The sequence below is a fragment of the Vipera ursinii genome (genome assembly GCF_947247035.1).
Source record: "Vipera ursinii genome assembly, chromosome: 11".
NCBI classification, from domain to species: domain Eukaryota; kingdom Metazoa; phylum Chordata; class Lepidosauria; order Squamata; family Viperidae; genus Vipera; species Vipera ursinii.
In genome coordinates, this window is record NC_139524.1 from 17,506,595 (window position 1) to 17,524,567 (window position 17,973).

Here is a 17,973-nt window from a genome sequence, read left to right on the forward strand (position 1 = left end):
ACCTTGAACCGGTCAGGATCGAACTGCCGAACTGCTGGCAGCCAGCAGAAGTAGCCTGCAGTACTGTACTCTAACCACTGTGCCACCACAGCTCTTATTCATTTTCTGAAGATCACCAACACTTACTAATCCCGTAAAATCCTAAGAATGAATGGAGCAGCTGGAAAAGGAACATTAGGGTGGACTGGTATCCAGGAATGTTAACATTTATCTCCTGGTTCTAAAATGGGAATGGGAGAGCAAAATAAGGAGAGAAGAAAAAAGCAATTAATTAAAAATCCAAATGGAAAATGCGCAAAAGTGGGAAAATTTGGTATTCCCCAACACGGAGGAACGGTTGATGAAATTGACAGAACTAGGGACTAGAACTCACCATCTCCTCCTGATTGGCCCAAAGTCACCCCAGCTTTCATGTTTAAGGCGGGAATAGAATTCTCCGTCTCCCGGTGATTGGCCCAAAGTCACCCAGCTGGCTTTCATGCCTAAGGCGAGACTAGAACTCTCCATCTCCTAGCGATCAGCTCCGTCACCCGGCTGGCTTTCATGTCTAAGACGGGACTAGAATTCACCATCTCTTCGTTTCCAGGCCAGCATCTTAACCTCTACCAGCAAACCAAGTTCTTAAGATGCTGTAGTTCAGTCTGCTTGGTGGGGCTTCGATCAGAGATGCCCAACTTCAGATTTAAGAGCCCACGTTGCAAGTGTCGACCTGCTGACTCTGTGAACCGTCACCCATTCGCCAACGTGAATGAGGCAGAACGAGAGGGGAGAAATCCCCAAATTCCATGCTTCTTTTCATTTCGGTGAAGTTCACCTTGACTGGAGTGGGGTCCCCCCGGGTCTTGGTCCCTGCTGTCTTCAAATCACGGTTAGAGGCAACACATCCACTCTGGCCTGGCAGAACTGGGATGATCCTGGCCTATTTGGTGGCCTGTCTCCTCCGTTTTTCTCTGCCAGCTCTTGCATGAAAACGCAGGCTGTGACAGGGGAGGCGCGCGCTTCCTTTGCAGCTGGCCTCATCTGATCATGCCACCCGGCTGGCAAGAGAGCCTCCATGGGGCAGATTATCTTTCCAGACCGAAGAACATGTGCAGCCTTCCTTTCCTTACAACCTGAGGTCATGTTGGCTCCTAAAATAAACCAGGGGAACATCACATGATCTCTGCAGCAAGGTTGTCAAAAGGGAGGGAGCGAACAGAAACGGCGGGGGGGGGGGGGAAAAGATGCTCGGGAAGAGAAGAGCCTAAATAACTAAAAAAAAAAAAAGACTCCACAGGAGTTGCAAACCATCAGGGGGAGAAAGCAGGAGGGGGAATTAGAAACCTACCAATTTAGGAGCATCACGGACGAGGAAGGCCAAACAATCGACGTGTTCAAAGCGAGGGCTTGAGTCCTTTCATAATTGGATTCCCAAGTCCATTTTTGGCACCGGCGAGGCTGCCGTACCCAGCCACCCTCCTCGTCCCCCGTGCCAAACAGCTGGTTCACCAACTTCTCAAGAATAGGCCACTAATGAACGGGATCAGCTTTGTCCAAGTTATTAGGAATCCTGTTTTATGAATAAAGCATCTGGTTTTTAAATGAGCACTTGGACGCCAAATAAAGGAAATGAAGAAAGGGTGGGGGAGTAAAAAAAAAAAAGTTTTAAAAAAAGTCGAAACTTTATTAGAGCTCATTAAAATGCTTTCCTGTCCTTCCGGTTTTTATGTAGATTTTGTTATTAATGTATTTGTCTTTGCTATTCTTTCGAACAATAGAGGCTTTTGGCAGAACGGTTGGACAAGTTCACAATTTGTTGATTGCCCAGTTAAATATACCAATCATTTAAGGGTGAGAAGTTGGCCATTCTCAGACTGTGCTGAAAACATTATCATTATTTGTTTGGTTTCAATTTATATGGCCACCCCACCTGCCCAATCAGTCATGACTCTTGGTGGGGATCAGTTAAAAACACTACAAAATCTATAGCACTAAAACCAACAGTGTGGTTTAAGTAATGACTTCATACATACGTCTGGGCAGATTCTGGCCTGGAGTAGGAAAAATATAATGTATTGCGTTAGTGTTCTGTCACCATGAACTCGGAGAGCAAAATGGACATCGGCAACAAACTCGGAGTGCTTGGGTATGGATAGGAGGGCACTGACTTTTCTAGCCTGCCCTATCTATCTTTCCTGGTAAAATACATGGGAAAATCCCATTGGAGGAAAATTCCAGTTAGGGTTAGGGTTAGGTCACCATGGACCCATACAGGAAAATGGACATCGCCAACAAACTCAGAGTGCATGGGTTTGGTTAGGAGGGCACTGACTTTTCTAGCCTGCCCTATCTATCTTTCCTGGTAAAATACATGGGGAAATCCCATTGTAGGAAAATTCCACTATATCATATATTTATTTATTTATTATTTGGATTTATATACTGCCCCTCTCCCGAAGGACTCGGGGCGGTGTACAGGGCAATTAAAACACTATATACAACACATAATATACAAAAATTAAAATAAATTAAACCAAGTAGCCCTAAACAATAAAACACGTTCTAAAATGTAAAATGTAAAATTTAAAATCTAAAATCCCAGTCCCTCAGTCCAGGCCGGCAAGTTAAAATAGCCAAGTCTTCAGGTCGCGGCGAAAGGAGCAAAGGTCGGGAGCCATCCGGAACTCAACAGGGAGCTGATTCCAGAGGGCAGGTGCGCCCACAGAGAATGCTCTCCCCCTGGGGGCCGCCAGTCGACATTCCCTGACCGACGGCACCCTGAGGAGGCCCTCTCTGTGGGAGCGCACAGGACGATGGGAAGTTAACGCCGGCAAAAGGTACTCCCGTAAATAACCCGGACCCATGCCATTTAGGGCTTTATAGGTCATCACCATCATATATAATACAAGTACTCTTCAACATATGTAACAGTATATTGACCTTTCGAAGTTATGATGTGATTGAAAAAATATGACCATTTTTCACCCTTAGGACAGTTGCAACTTGGCAGCTGAAGCATATTTATGACCGTTGCAGCGTCCCTGGGGGGCGGTGTCACCTGATCCCCTTTTGTGTCCTTCTGACAAGCAAAGTCAGTGGGGAAAGCCAGAGTCACTTAACGACCGTGTTACTAACTTAAAACCTGCAGCGATTCACTTAACAACAACTGACAAGAAAGGTCATTAAAATGGGGCAAAACTCACTCAACCCATGTCTTGCTTAGCAACAGAAATTTTGGGCTCAGCTGTGGCCGTAAGCCGAGAACCACCTGCCTTATATATAACTGCCTCACTTTTCAGCAGGGATGCCAAGTTAGGAGTTCGGTTTGTAAAAATATCTCGCCGTCAGGTGTGTTTTCTTTGCGTTTGGCCTGACCTGGCTGGCGTATCAAGCCGGGTAAAAGGTTTGTAAAAGATGCCTTTAGCTTAGCGGTGGTGCACAATTCATAAGAAGACACTTCAATGGGCCAATGATTGGATGGTTGTATCATGCAAGCTTCCTAACTCTTGTTAATTTAATGGCAAGAGTTAACTCCGGGGAAGTGGACTTGAGCTTTCTCCTGTTGCCCAGGTTGTGTGAATGCTTGCTAGAACTTAATAAGCTCTTCATGCTTCTGAGATAGAGACAAAGGCAGGATTGATATGATTAAGTAGCATATAGCAGTATTGCAGTATTTGAGGGGCTGACACAAAGAGGAGGGGGGTCAACCTATTTTCCAAAGCACCAGAAGGCAAGATTAGAAACAACGGATGAAAACTAATCAAGGAGAAAAACCAGCCTAGAACCAAGGAGAAATTTCCTGACAGTGAGAACAATTAATCAGTGGAATTCAGCTTGCCTCCAGAAATTGTGGCTGCTCCACCACTGGAGTTTTTTAAGAAGAGACTGGACAGCCATTTGTCTGAAATGGTATAGGGTTTCCTGCCTGAGCAGGGGGCTGGTCTAGAAGACCTCCAAGTTCCCCTCCAACTCTATTCTGGTTGATTAAAAAAACAAATGGGGCCGTAGATGATTGGGTCCTTTATGTCACGCAAACCTAGCCACCAGCTATCAAACCAGATCATTTTTTCTTTTTCTGGTTATGGCTTTGGAAAAGACTTCTTTCCATTCCTTCCGATTTGCCATTCTAAGCTTTTCCCTTGAAAGTTCTCTTATCACCCATCAAGCCTTCTTGCCATGAGATCCTTTGCCCCGCAGACCCCATCTGAGAATGATCTTAAAAACCGACCAATCAAAAATATATGTCAGCACTAGAAGAGGGTGCCCGGAGTATTTTCAGCTACTTTTTTTTCACTCGTTTCGAAAAAAGGAAAAAAACCCAACCCCAATTAATTTAAAAACTCTGCCAGCTTGTTTTGCTAGCACTGACAAGCAGAGTTACGGGGCGGCCTTCTGCAAAAAGTAATAAGTCAAATTAAGATTTCTAAAAGGAGACTCGTATCACTTTCTTCCAAAAATAATAACAGTAATAATGAATTGTCCCTTTAGTATGATCCTGCTAGTTCCCAATCCTGGATCGTTTTGCTTTAGATTTTGCATTTCCACCAGAATTGTTTCCATGAGGTTGATGTATAAAAGCAATTTCGTGGGAGGGAGGAATGATCTTAAAAGAGGCTCAGAGTTCCTTATCTGGCCTGGTGTGTGTGGGGGGGGGAAGATCAAGGAAAAACAGATCAAGTTTGTTCCGTCACTTGCTCTGGGAGTGATTCATATCAGGAAGTGGTAGCACTTTTATTTTTAGAGCAGACGAATTCTCAGCATCCCTCAGGTCCTTTGCACGGCTTGTACAAAACGCAGAGCCAAAGCAGCTGCCTTGATCATGACAAAGACACACACACACACACACACACACACAAATTAAAAAGAAAAAAAATCACCAGATCTGTCTCGAGGTACTACTTTTATTAGGTCAAATCCAGGTTTACAGAATCTCTGCAATCTTGGAAATATTTCATTGAGCAAGATTGTTGTAAATCCAGGAACAGGGTTGCGGGGGGGGGGAGGCATATGGTTGCTTAAAAAAACCCCTACTGGGGCCAGATTAATCTTAAATAATGCATTACAAGATTTAACATCCTTGCAAACAGGAGTGTTTAAGGGTGCTGGGGTGGGTCAAGAATTTTTCCAGTCCTTGCTAGGAAAAGTAGAAAAAAAAACAGATTTTCCCCAATCTTTGGGAATATCAAAGACAGCTGCTAATGTTTAGATTATTTTCATCTGGGGAATCTGCTAACTTTGAGATGCATCTAAGACTATAACCTGGGGTGTTTTTTTTCTTCTGTTCAATTGAGTTTGACTTTGTGGATTTTTTTTTTTTTAGGTTTGGCCTTGCCTCCTTTTTGGGGCTGAGAAAGAGTGACTGGCCCAGCTGACTTAGTGCCTAAGGCAGGACTAGAACTCACGGTCTCCCAGTTTGTAGCCTGGCGCCTTCACCACTACCACAAGCTGGCTCTCTATAATAAGCCAATATAGGCCTGATTTTACACATCCCCTTGGTTTTTTTCCACTCGACTTTCATCTTTTCCCCTTTGGGTTATTAATCATCTTGCATGGGAAGGCTTGCAGCTGTTTTATAAACCTTCCATCAACTTAATAGTTGCTTTCAGGACATCATCTGGATTTGATTTCTATGTTTAGTGCACTAAGCAAGAAAGGCATTCTCAGAGGACAGTGAAATGAGCATCTGTTGGCAACCAACTCGTTAGCACCGAGGAAGAGCAAGAAGCCAGATTTTTGGACCCTGCGTAGCTTGAGAAGATTCAAGAAGCTCATGATGCAGAGTCGACGTCTAGATATCAAAACTTTCCACAATATCTCCCATTATGCTCTGCTAGGATCTTCAGCGGCAAGACAGTGTTCTTTACTGCAAGGTGTATATAGCCAATAACTTGATGTTGGAGAGCAGCCATCCCAGTTGGGAGAAGGGGTCAAGTAGGGAATTAGTCTGGACTCATGCCATAAACACAAGAGGCAAGGTCTGACCCGACCTTGAACGTCTTGGAGCCTTAGCTGATCTTTCCCAGACAAAAGCTGCCAGTCTGGGGAGATTCCTGTATTATAGGCAGAAAACAATAAAGTAGGTAGTTTGAACTCTAGACCTACGGTCTGGTTGTGCCTGCCTGACACTTGATGACATGGAGACAGAGGGAAGATTTTCTGCCTATAGGATTCCACCGTAATTTCATCAGTCAATAGTGAGGAATCAAGTGTAGTGCCCTGTCACTAAGAGAAGAAACAGCCTGTGTTTAGACACCAGATACGCAACAGATCTTTTCTGAAAGAGAATAACAGGACAAAGGAATGCATAGAAGCTTGGTCTTTATTCCACCAAATTGAACAGTACCATGGAAAGAAAAAAAAAGAAGGGGAGCATTGAAGGTCGAGGGTGAAAGAATACTGCATAGTCACATTACAACATAAAGATTGCCACGTTTGTTACACAGGTAATTATACCCTTCCCGCTACTTGTTCAAAACATGACAGTGAGAGGTCCCAGGATGTATTGTTACACATTGAAACAGAGCACAAAACGCCTACGGGATTATGGTTGATTAAGCACCAACCAGAGAGACTTTCATCCTTGTATGGCTTCGGGGATAGAACGAGGGGCCACGCTGTGCTTTCTCGACCTGTAATATGGGGATGATGCCTTTGGGCTTTCTGAGGTTCTGGAAGTTCTGTTTAATAGTAGGGAACTAGGGCAGAGGTGGAGGGGGAAGTCTCCTCTTGCCCCCAAGCCTTGAACTGGAAGACATACAAGTGGCCGAACCACCTAATTTGACAAGGCTCGGAACTTCTCTTGGCAACGATACCCTTTGCATTTTTTCTACAAGAAGTCCCCTCTTCAAATTGTGTTTCTGTAAAGAGGGTTGTGTGTAGGTGTGCGTGTGCGTGTGTGTGTGTGTGTTTGTGTGATGTACGTTCATTTCACTACACAGCCAGGATGACTCCTGGGATAGTAAATGGCTCTTATCCTTCTCCACCAAGCGGTGGATGGAAGATAGTTTGTCTAGATATATAAGGAAAGGGAGAAGGTTGAAGAGAGGTAGAACTTCAAGGTGGATCACGGTGAGGGAAGGGGTGTTTGTGTCAAACAATTGATGGTTCTAACCTGAGACAGGTACGCACATCTCATGTCCACTGAAGAGGGCCAGAAGAAGGAAGATACCTTACAAGAGAGGGGACTTGGGCTTCAAAAAAAAAATACTCAGCTCACACACACACAAACAAGGAAGACAAACTCATCAGGCGTCTGTTGGGTCCTTCTCATCAACTAGGGTCAGGCTTGCACTCTCACAGACACCCCACCCCACTCCACTCACACGGGTCCCAAATTGACCACTGGGATCTGGTGCCGGTCAAGAGGCACATGGAGTCACATGATGGTGCATTTCTCAGCAGACTGCTTCAGATCATCTATGGTGGCTTGGGCTTTGTCCTTCAAGGAATCTAGGTCTATGTTCTGGATGTTGGTCAGCTGTCCAATTACAGAGTCCTTTTCCTCTTCCTCCTCATTGTCTTGCTCTATCATCTTGGCCAGCTCCTTAGGCAGTTCCACATCACCCCCGGCTAGTTGGATCTGGCTGTCATCAGTTTCATTCTAAAGAGAAGAAGGTTAATCGATTGGTCTGACTTAAGAGAAGCAAATCCCATTGACTGTGGAGATTCTTCCTCATCCAGGTCCTGGTTGTCCCAAAGGTGCTTTTTCAGGAGGCAACTGGGCTTTCTTGTTCTTCTTTGAAGACGTTTCGCTTCTTCTCCCCACCATCCAGTCAGAGCTGAAGAAGCTTCTTGGAGGAGAAGCAAAACGTCTCCAAAGAAGAACAAAGGAAGTCCAGTTGCCTCCTGAAAAAGAACCTTTGGGACATATCCCATTGATTTCAGTGGCGGCAAACAAGAGGCAATACTGGTAGGTCTTGACTTAGGGCCATAACCAAGACGAAAAACATCTGTCACTATGTGAGTCACGCCTGATGACCTTTTCTGCCAGGATCATTAAGCAGATCACTGTGGTCATGAAGTGAATCCAGATCCCCTCGTTGACTTTGCTTGTCAGCAGCTGACTGGGAACTTTGCAAGTGTCAATCAGCTGATCCCGGGATGCTGCAACCATCACCCATACCTGCCACCCAAATTCTGATCACGTGACCGCAGAGATGTTGCAATGGTCATAAGGGCAAGGGCTAGTTTTAAGTCACTTATCATAACTTGGAATGGTCACTAACCGAATGGTTAGGATTAGGGTCTACCTGAGGCCTACCTGTAGTTTTATGAGTAGATTTGGATTCAAAAGCTAAGGGGGGCAGGGCTGGTCTTTGTTGTGCCACCAGGGAATGTTTGAACAATAGCTTAGATAAGGAAATTTCCTCCGCAAAACCTCAATAATGAGAAGAACTACTTCTCTAGGATTGCCAAGAAAAATACATGGTTGGGTCCATGAATTCCCCAAGAATTAACCTTAGCCTGAGAGCAGATTTACCTCCACTTACAAATAAGTGGGAATTTGAAAGCAGCCTTGAAGGAGGAACGTGAGGTTCAGAATGAGATTTAGAACATAGAACGTCAAATATCGGAATTGGAAGGGACCTTGGAGGTCTTCTAGTCCAGGGGTTCCCAACCACCGGTCCGTGGACCAGTACCAGGCCGCGGCATGCCAGCAACTGGTCCACACAAACAAGCAAAGCCCCATCTGTGGGATGCAGGCAGCACATAAAACCATGCCCCCTCTGGTTCATGGAAAAACCTCTCTCCACGGAACCAGTCCCCGGTGCCCAAAAGTTTGGGGACCTCTGTTCTAGTCCAACTTCCTGCTTCAGGAGGAGAGCCTATCTACCATTTCAGACAGGTGGCGATCCAGTCTCTTCTTATTCAGATTATTCAGATTTTGGGATCTGGATGGTCTATTGATAATCATATTAGCTGCATTCACGCAGCCGTGCTAACCAAGTGGGCTAAAGTTTTAATGACCGCATTCACGCAACCAGCCAAGTTGGTTAGGCTTCATCTTCTCTGTGGCTTAGTGCCCCTGGGCAAATTCGGACGTGGGACACTTCCAGGATCTGGTTAAGCTTGCTGCCATCCTAGAAAATGATATAAGAGACGCTTGCAAATGTCAGATGTAGGGTTGCAGATGAATGACTAAATGCCAGGTATAAAAATAGGGCATTTTGTCAGATTTCGGCCTTGGGGCAAAAACCCAATAAATACTGTTAGCCACATCCCAGTGGAAACAAGTAGAGTGGAACCAAACTGCATTCATCATAAGCTTCATTGATTTGAAGAGGACCAGTTAGGAAGAGAATTCTGAACATAATTGGTTTGTCCTAATTATGCCTGGCCTTAAAAAGTCTGCAAACGGGCAGAATATTGGGTCTCGGATTCAACTAGAAAGGATTCCAGCGGAGACAATTGAATACGTCGTAGCTCATGGCTAATCTCTGGATGGCCCAACTATGCTCAACTTCTGTTTCTCACTCATTGGGCAGCCTCAGAAACGTAACTGGTTTCAACTGGAAGAAATCACCAGGTCAGTTCAGCCGGAAGGATTCCCTAAGATACGTTTCGCTTCTTATCCAAGAAGCTGCATCAGTTGGGGCTGAATGGTGGGGAGATGGAAGGATATCCATCCTTCCATCTCCCCAACATCCAGTCCCAACATTCTTCTTCTTCTTCCTCCTCAAAAAAACAATCCACTTGCCTTTTATTTTAAATTTAAAAAAAAAAACACTTTTGAGACAGCTATGACCTGGATGACTGAGAATCTCCATAGACGTTCTCAAGACTGTGTTTCTCAAACTTGGTAACTCTATGACCTTAAATGACTGGGGACTTCTGGGAGTTGAAGTCCACCGGTCTTCAAATGGCCAAGTTGGAGAAACATTTCCCTAGTGCTTTTCCCAGAATTCCCAAGCAACACCCAACCTATTGAATAGACGCTATTGGTTCAGGGGCATTGGGCTATCTCTACACAGTAAAGCTCTTATCTCTTTGGAGGCTTCGGACCACGTCCAAGACCTACAGTTTTCAAAGGGACAGGGTGTTGATGGGTGTTGGTGCACCCACCCTCTTGTCCCCTTGCAGAGACTTGTGCTACTGTCTTTGTAAAAAAAAAGGTATTCCTCTTGCAAGTGGCTGGCTGGTTGACGTCTTCGTAAGGCGTAGGGATTCATAAAGATCTTGTCCTCTTTCTGTCTTCAACTGACAGTAGAGGACGCCCACTTCAACTTGCTTTGGGGAACTGGGAAGTTGTGTTTATTTCTGTTTACTTATTTCCAATATTTGCAGAGTACTTAAGAAGGACGTTTTTGGTGCTCTGTGGGACAAATTAAAACCATGCAACATGACTTTCTTCTGGTGTTCTGCAGTGTAAATTAAAACCACCTAATATCCAAATCAAAGTCAAGCAGCAAAAATGCCACTGAAGGGTCCCAGCAGAATTAAATCAAAAGAAACCAGAGAGGGAAGTGTAATGGTGGGAAACTTCTAAAAGGAGATCCATGAATGCGCCAGGTTGATGATTCTATTCAATAGCAGTTGGGCTGAATTAGTCCTTCAGTTCAAATTATTGAATAGGATCAAGTGTCTTTGAATCAGTCCCAATACTTGACTTAAAGCCATTCGTTTAGGGTGACCGGATAGCTGGAAAATTCTGGGAGTTGAAGTCCACACATCTTAAAATTGCCAAGGTTGAAAAACTGGTCTAAACTTTAAACAAAAAAGATGGGGATGGCATTAATTGGAAGTTTCTGCAGGGTCTAACTTGGAGTCAGTGTTCTCCATAAACAATTTTGGGCATTATTATTGTTATTATTGATCATCGCACAGTCAGCCAGATGTTTAGACTAGATTTGGCATTTTTGTCTACCTATCGAGTCCTTAACAAGGACCTGGGATAGGCAGATGTGGATGTTTGATGGTATTACAGATATCGTCGCAGGATGGAAGCAGTTCCTAGTATGGCTGCCTTTTGCAATTGACTGATGGCGAATTTGTCAATGCTGATGATGGGGTTCAAGTGGTGCTCTAGTTGTTTTGGGATTGCACCCAAGGCGCCTATTACTATTGGTACTACCCTTGCTTGCCTTTGCCACAGTCTTTCTATTTCTATTTGTAGGTCTTTGTATGTTGTTATCTTTTCCAGTTGTTGTTGTTGTTGTTGTTGTTGTTGTTATTATTATTATTATTATTATTATTATTATTATTATTATTATTATTATTATTATTATTATTATTTATTGGCTGCCCATCTTACCATGGGGTAACTCTGGGCGGCTTACAATATTAAAAAGATAAAACTATACAAAATCTGCAGACAGTATAAATGCTATACTGTAGAAATCCCAAATATCCAACCCTAACTAAAAGATGGGGAGGGAGGGAGCAGGATGAGGGGAGGGAATGATGAACTCTGTTTACCTGCTGGAAATCTATTCTCCTGTAGCATAAAGTAGCTTTCTTCACTTTGATTGTGAAGCTTCACTAGAATAGAGTTGTGTAGAGCAGGGATCTCCAACTTTGGGAACTTTAAGACTTGTGGACTTCGGTTTCTAGAATTTCTCCCAATTCTGGGAGTTGAAGGCAACAAGCCTTAACATTCCCAAGGTTGGAGGCCCCTGAGGTAGAGAAATTCCCTAAAGAAACCAGACTGAGTTCTATGAAGGCCCCACTCCATACCTTGGGCAGCTTGTATTTGTCTCGGAAGTGAGTCCGCAGTGTAGCACGTTCAGCCTTCTTCTGGGCAAACTGGGCATCACGCTCCATCCTGCCAAAGTCATAAGGAGAAAGAAATTGATTTCAACCATGAATAGGTCTGCTCATCTGTCCAAACTGACTCTAGGCAGCCTAGAAGGGTTAACACTACGAGACAAGCTTCATAGAACCCAATTGCCAAGGCCATCAACAGGATTCAGCTGAAGAATAACCTCAGCCTATTAACTGGCATATTAACCTCACCTAAACACATCGCCTCAAAGCCGAGAGGAACCGTCAGGTCTAAACAGTAAGGCCACACTTGGAATACTGCATCAGGTTTTGGCCACCACGATATAAAAAAGATATGGAGATTCTAGAAAGAGTGCAGAGAAGAGCAACAAAGATGATTAGGAGACTGGAGGCAAAAATATATGAAGGACGGTTGCAGGAATTGGCTATGTCTAGTTTAATTCAAAGAAAGACTAGGGATGGCATGAGAGCAGTCTTCCAATATCTCAGGGGCTGCCACAATGAAGAGGCAGTCAAGCTCTTCTCCAAAGCACCATGAGGCCAGACAAGAACTAATGGATGGAAAATGATCAAGGAGAGATTCAACCTAGAAATAAGGAGAAATTAGAACGACTGAGACAGGCAGAACAATTAATCAGTGGAACGGCTTGCCTTCAGACGTTGTGGGTGCCCCATCATTGGAGGCTTTGAAGAAGAGACTAGACAGCCATTTGTCTGAAATGGTATAAGTTTTCCTGCCTGAGCAGAAGGTTGGACTAGATGACCTCTGAGGTCTCTTCCAACTCTGTTATTCTGCTCTGTTCTATGGTCTCTAAAGCCTTATGGGAGACTAATAGGGTCAGAGCCATCCTGCTGCCTGGACAGTTGGACCAGAGGAGGCAGGATATTGGGTTCCAATGCGATGGCATTGCTTAATGGAAGACACCTGCAGCGTGCCCTCCCTGCTTGATCTGGAGGGGCAAGGTAAAATGATGGGGCGACAGGCAGTCCCACAAATAGGTTGGCCCTATTATTAGTAAATGTGCTCCAATTGGCAAGCTAAGCCGAAATTGCCAGAGGATGACAACATGGGAACAGAAGATTTCCCAAAGGAGACGGTTATCCAGGCCAGTGCGAAGTTAATCAAAAGATACAGACCAAGTCACATTAATTAAGCAACAAAACCTGGCTTGGTTACTGTGAAATAATTGCCTCTGCTCTTTCTCTACCTATATCCAATAATTGTTGGAGGAAAATGGGTGTGTTGCACATTGCATACATATGTCAAAATGTGCGTGCATGTGGGTATGATCCAACCTTGCTTGTAAAAAGAGCTTATTGCTATCATTTTTACATAATCTCCACTCGGCTGATATTGTAAGGATCAGTTCTTATTATCAATGCACAGGACGGAATCCCAGTTTGTGTATTATGTAATCCAGAAAATCTAACCTCACATGAGGTTCATTCATCACTCTGGGCTTTTACATGGTATAACGATCACATCCCTAACAAACCTTCATAGAAATGGAGAGCAAAATCCCACATTTGTAGAACGGAACCATGAAGAAATAAAGAGGCAAGACTTTAGTAGATGTGAAACCTTAAGTGAAATTTTAATAAACTTAGTGAAAAAGGTTTCCCAAATTCCTGGGTTGTTGTTTTTTTTTTTGCCATCCTAGAATAACCCAGGGTTAGTCGTTGATATCCTATAATATCTGAATGAATCCTTGTAACTTCCCTTAATCTGCTTGGACTAAGATGGCTTTGATCCAAGCGGTTAGGAAAAACAAAGGCTTGGTTCACACAACTTTCTCAAGGCTAAAAAATCCAATGGTTGCAGTCATACCGTACAACTTCATGACCTTGATTAACTGAGTGGGTGTCTGCCTTTACCCCCACAGTTAAGGTGATGAATTTGCTAGGCAAATATTATCCTGAAAATGGCTTCATTTAGTACACAAAATTATCCTGTTAGGTGAACACAGCCATCCAGGATCGGGAGTTAGGATACTATTCTTGTTCTCCAGTGGTGTATAAGACAAGGGGAGAAAAAACTTTAATTTCTTATATTCTCTCCTTGCCCCAACGTCAGAGTCATCTTAATTGGCTCCATTATATCTCCTTTCAGCGGTATAACCAACTAAGTAACTCTTATTCCAAGTCCTGTGGCTCAATTAATTCTCCGTCCTGGAAACATTTAAACAAAAGCTGCTGGGGACACAAGCTGTTAGACTGCAGGACTGACGAAAGAAATACAGAGTCCTTAAATGCTGGGTATTTAAGCAGAGGCTGGAGAGCCATCTGTCAGGCTTCCTCCAGCCAGGACTACAACTAAATGCATCCCAGGTGGTGAATCAAGGACACCCACCCTCTGATAAGTACAGGTAGTCCTGGGCTTCGTTTAGCGACCGTTCAAAGTTACAACATCACTGAAAAAAGGTGACTTATGACTGTTTTTATTTATTTTATTTATTTATTAATGGGACTTATATCCCGCCCTATCTCCCGAAGGACTCAGGGTGGCTAACAACAATAACATATAGTAAGTACAGAAATTAAGATAAAATTAAAATTAAAGTCATCTGTGCAATAAATTAAAATTTTCCCAATTACGACTGTCGCACTATCTTCAGGGTCATGCGATAGCAATTCGGACGCTGGGCAACTGACTCGTATTTATGACGGTCGCAGCCTGCCGGGGGGATCACGTGAATCCCCTTCTGTGAACCTTCTGACCAGCCAAATCAGTGGGGAAGCCGAGCAGCCGTGTGACCCTCTTAACAGCTGCAGTGATTCGTTTAGCAAACCGTGGCAAGAAAGGACGTAAGATGTGGCAAAATTCACCGAACAAATGCCTCGCTTAGAAACAGAAACGTCGGGCTCATTTGAGGCTGTAAGCTGAGGACACTTGGTATGCAGGTTGCAAAAATTGAGAAAACTACTAAGGGGGAAAAAAATTCCAGCCACTACTATGTGCAAAACCCAAACTCTACTTATAATGTCATATAACTAGGCTTAATTCTTCTGCTCTTTTTTTCCCCCGTTTGTGTAGGTCTACGAAAGAGTTCTCGGTGCACGGAGCCATTGATACATGGGTCTCGTGACTGTAACGGATTAGTTTAGTCTAAGCTGATTGTTCCTAATCTTGTTGGATCTAGCTCTCACACCGCCTTTCAAAGTTGAGGCAATTTTGCAGTTTTTGCGTCCGGCAAGATGAATTTACCTTTCAGTGGTGTAATTCTACAATTCTGTGATGGAGTTTAAATGAGCGTGAGGGTTAGGATAGCCTTGACAGATTTCGGGGGCGAGGAAAATTAAGTACCGTCAGGTAAACCAGGAACTGGTCTATTAAATTAAATTCTTTTTATAGGTCAAAGATAAGAAATAGGATTTTGGCTGCCTTAGTTCTTCAGCTAAAAAGCTAAGATTAAGGGCCATCTCTAAGCAATTCCATCATTTATGTTTCTGAGCTTACTCCCCATGCCACTGATGTTCTTCTATTTGTCTGGAAAAGTTGTTATCAAAATTATTTCTATGCAAAACTCTTCAGGAACCAGTGCTCCTCTCTGCAACACAGTGTCATAATAATAATAATAAAAATCAGGTGGAAATCTATCCCAAATCCTTAATCTACCTTTAAGCTTTAAGTGACTATCTTTTTGATACAGACTGTAGCTCCTCCGTGCTTTCTGCAAAGATAATAAAAGTCAGGCAGAGGTGCTTACTCATGATCAAGCTTGGGAGGGATGGGGTGTGAGAGTGAGTAGCTAAGGTATTATAAAACTCTGAGCGCTGAGTGCAGAAAGTGAGTAATTCCAAAGAAGAACAATGTATTATGTACTAAAAGCAGCTTTAAATAATGTGTCTATTCCTTCTTCCCCAAATTAGAAATAATTCAGAATATAAATACATCTGTAATGAGACATAGTGGGTTTTTTTTTCTCTTCCTGGGAAAACAATCCCATCTCTTGAAAGCAAAAGAGGATTAAAAGATTAGGGTTTCATGAAAATACATTACTGACATTCCCTGCTCTCTGTAACAAATGGAATATCCTGGTTCCCTTTCTGAGTTTCCTCCTCTGCATATTAGGAAAAACTGAAACAGGTGCAGGATCCTGTTAATTCAGTCACCGCTTAAATGAAAGATCAGCTTCTACAATCTGCGTTCTACAGCCCTGAATTCCTGCATTTGCATTTAGAGAGCGAAGGGTTTGAGGTCAAACTTTGCATAAAAACTGCTTAGAGCAAAGGATTTATTTCTGCGCAGATATTCCTGAGAGCTATTTTTAATTTAGCTCACAAATTTGCTCTATTTTTATGGTGTAAGCTCAGCCCCTTCCAATGTTTTGCCAGAATCCATCTAAAAACATCCTGATCTGGAGCTTCCAAATAGCTTTTTTTTTTCGGAATTCCTACTTATTTTATTTAGCTTTGAAGGTATGGATCTCAGAATGTATTTCTGATTGGATGAACAAGTTCAAGATTTTATTCAGCCTAGGACATCACAGGGGAGAAATCTTCACTCTGTGTGCATGTACTTGTCTTCCCATTGATTCAGTCACTCTAAACCAATAAGTCATGTTAGACTTGAGCCAACAGCCCTATCTATGTTCAGACTGAGCAGTTGCTTCCTTTCCTGGCATGTTCGTTTAGACGATAAATGTCATGTACCTCAACCACCTGATGGAGGGCTGAATGATCGGAGCTGTTATACAATGAACTATCGTTCGTATTAAGTAAATCAAAATCATCACATCTTATTTGATTATTCTGATTTAAAAGGAGTGAAGGGTTGTGGTCCTCTGGCTCCTTCCTATTAATCTTCCAGAGAGGCACTCAAGCATAGGCCTGTGGAGGAGGCATTCAGAAGACGAACAGTAATAAGACATGTCTAGTTCAATTAATGAAGTGGACTCTTATCTAATAATGCTCAGGCTACCGTGTACTTGTCAACCAACTGCTAAACTTTTCTAGACTGTTCCTCATGAGATGTATTGGAATCCAATTTTTATCCTCCATCATCAGCAAAGTACAGCTTTGAGCAGTTGATATTTTGCGGCACTATTATTGTTCCTCAACGTGCAAGATACATTTCTGAGCAATTGATGTTTATGACATTACTATTGTTAATACGGGCTGTACTCTTAGTTGCAAAAGGCGAAAATCTGTTACCAGATTATTTTTGGAACTTCAAGAAGATGAATTGAACTTCAAGAAGACTACACAGCAAGTGAGTATCTGGAGGTATCGGCAGTGAGGGCAAAAATTAATGGAGAAACTTGACTCAAGTTCATCAAGGTTTTTTTCAAGCAGGCCCCCATTTCTGTCTCAGGTATATAACATGGCTACATTCCTCCAGAGAGTCTCCTGATGACCTGGATTGCTAAACTACATCGGGATGGCCTGTCAGGTGTTCTGAACTATGATGTCATCATTCTCAGCCAGCCTATGACGCCATTGTAAATCAGAACACCTGAACAGCAGCAAGCTGGGAAAGTCTAGCCTGATGACACACCACAAGGACTGTATTTATCATAAGACATGTTGAAAAGCAAAGACGAAGGAAGAGGTAGGGAAAGAGGTCTCCCTTCCAGTATTTATTTATTAATTACATTTATACACCGTCTCATGCAATATCAGACACTTACTTTTCTTCCACCAGCTGCTTCTGATACTCTTCATATTCTTCCCTGGTCATTCCTTGGGCTTCTGCTGGGGATTTGTCCCCTTCTCCTTTGTCTTCTCCTCCCAACCCGCCAGTGAGATTCTTCAGTTGGCCACCGACCATAGACTTCACCATGAAAGCCATAGTTAGGCAGAATGAAGAGCAGCGGCAGCAGACACAGGAGTGGAGTTAGCGGAGTTAGCAGTCCCTGGAGATGGCCCGAAGAAGCTCAGCTGGGTCGTGGAGTAGGCTGGCTTCTTAAAGCTCAGCTGCCGACTCGGGTTTAGATCAGCATCTTGTCTCTTGTGGAGGAAGCGTCCCCTTGTTGTTTCCCATTGAGGCTCAGGAGGGGAAGAGTAGACCCGAGTCCAAGCGAAAGTTCAGCACCTGGTGTCCGCGGACAGCTCCGAAGCAGCGCGCCCCCGGTCCGATTCTCACAGAATCGCGGGCTGGCGCGCTCGTTTCAGCACCACGGCGCTCGGACAGCGACTGCCGTCGATGGGCGTTTGCGGAGCCGACGTGCCGACGGGGCTGATCCGGGAGAAAGACTCCCCTCCCGCCGCGGAGGGCCGTCCTTCGGAGCCCCAGCCCTCTTAAGTTGGTCTAACCTCGACTCTCCACGCGTG

At 43.8% G+C, this 17,973-nt stretch overlaps 1 protein-coding gene across 1 annotated transcript; it reads right to left on the bottom strand.

The window, feature by feature from the left end:
- Positions 1 to 7,354: 7,354 nt before the first annotated feature.
- On the bottom strand, positions 7,355 to 17,491 carry CPLX3 (complexin 3; the record flags this gene model as incomplete). The annotated part of the gene is made up of 3 exons (XM_083371266.1): positions 7,355 to 7,579; positions 11,653 to 11,740; positions 17,331 to 17,491. The coding sequence occupies 3 exons, from the start codon at positions 17,489 to 17,491 to the stop codon at positions 7,355 to 7,357; spliced, it is 474 nt and encodes a 157-aa protein (XP_083227392.1).
- Positions 17,492 to 17,973: the final 482 nt, after the last annotated feature.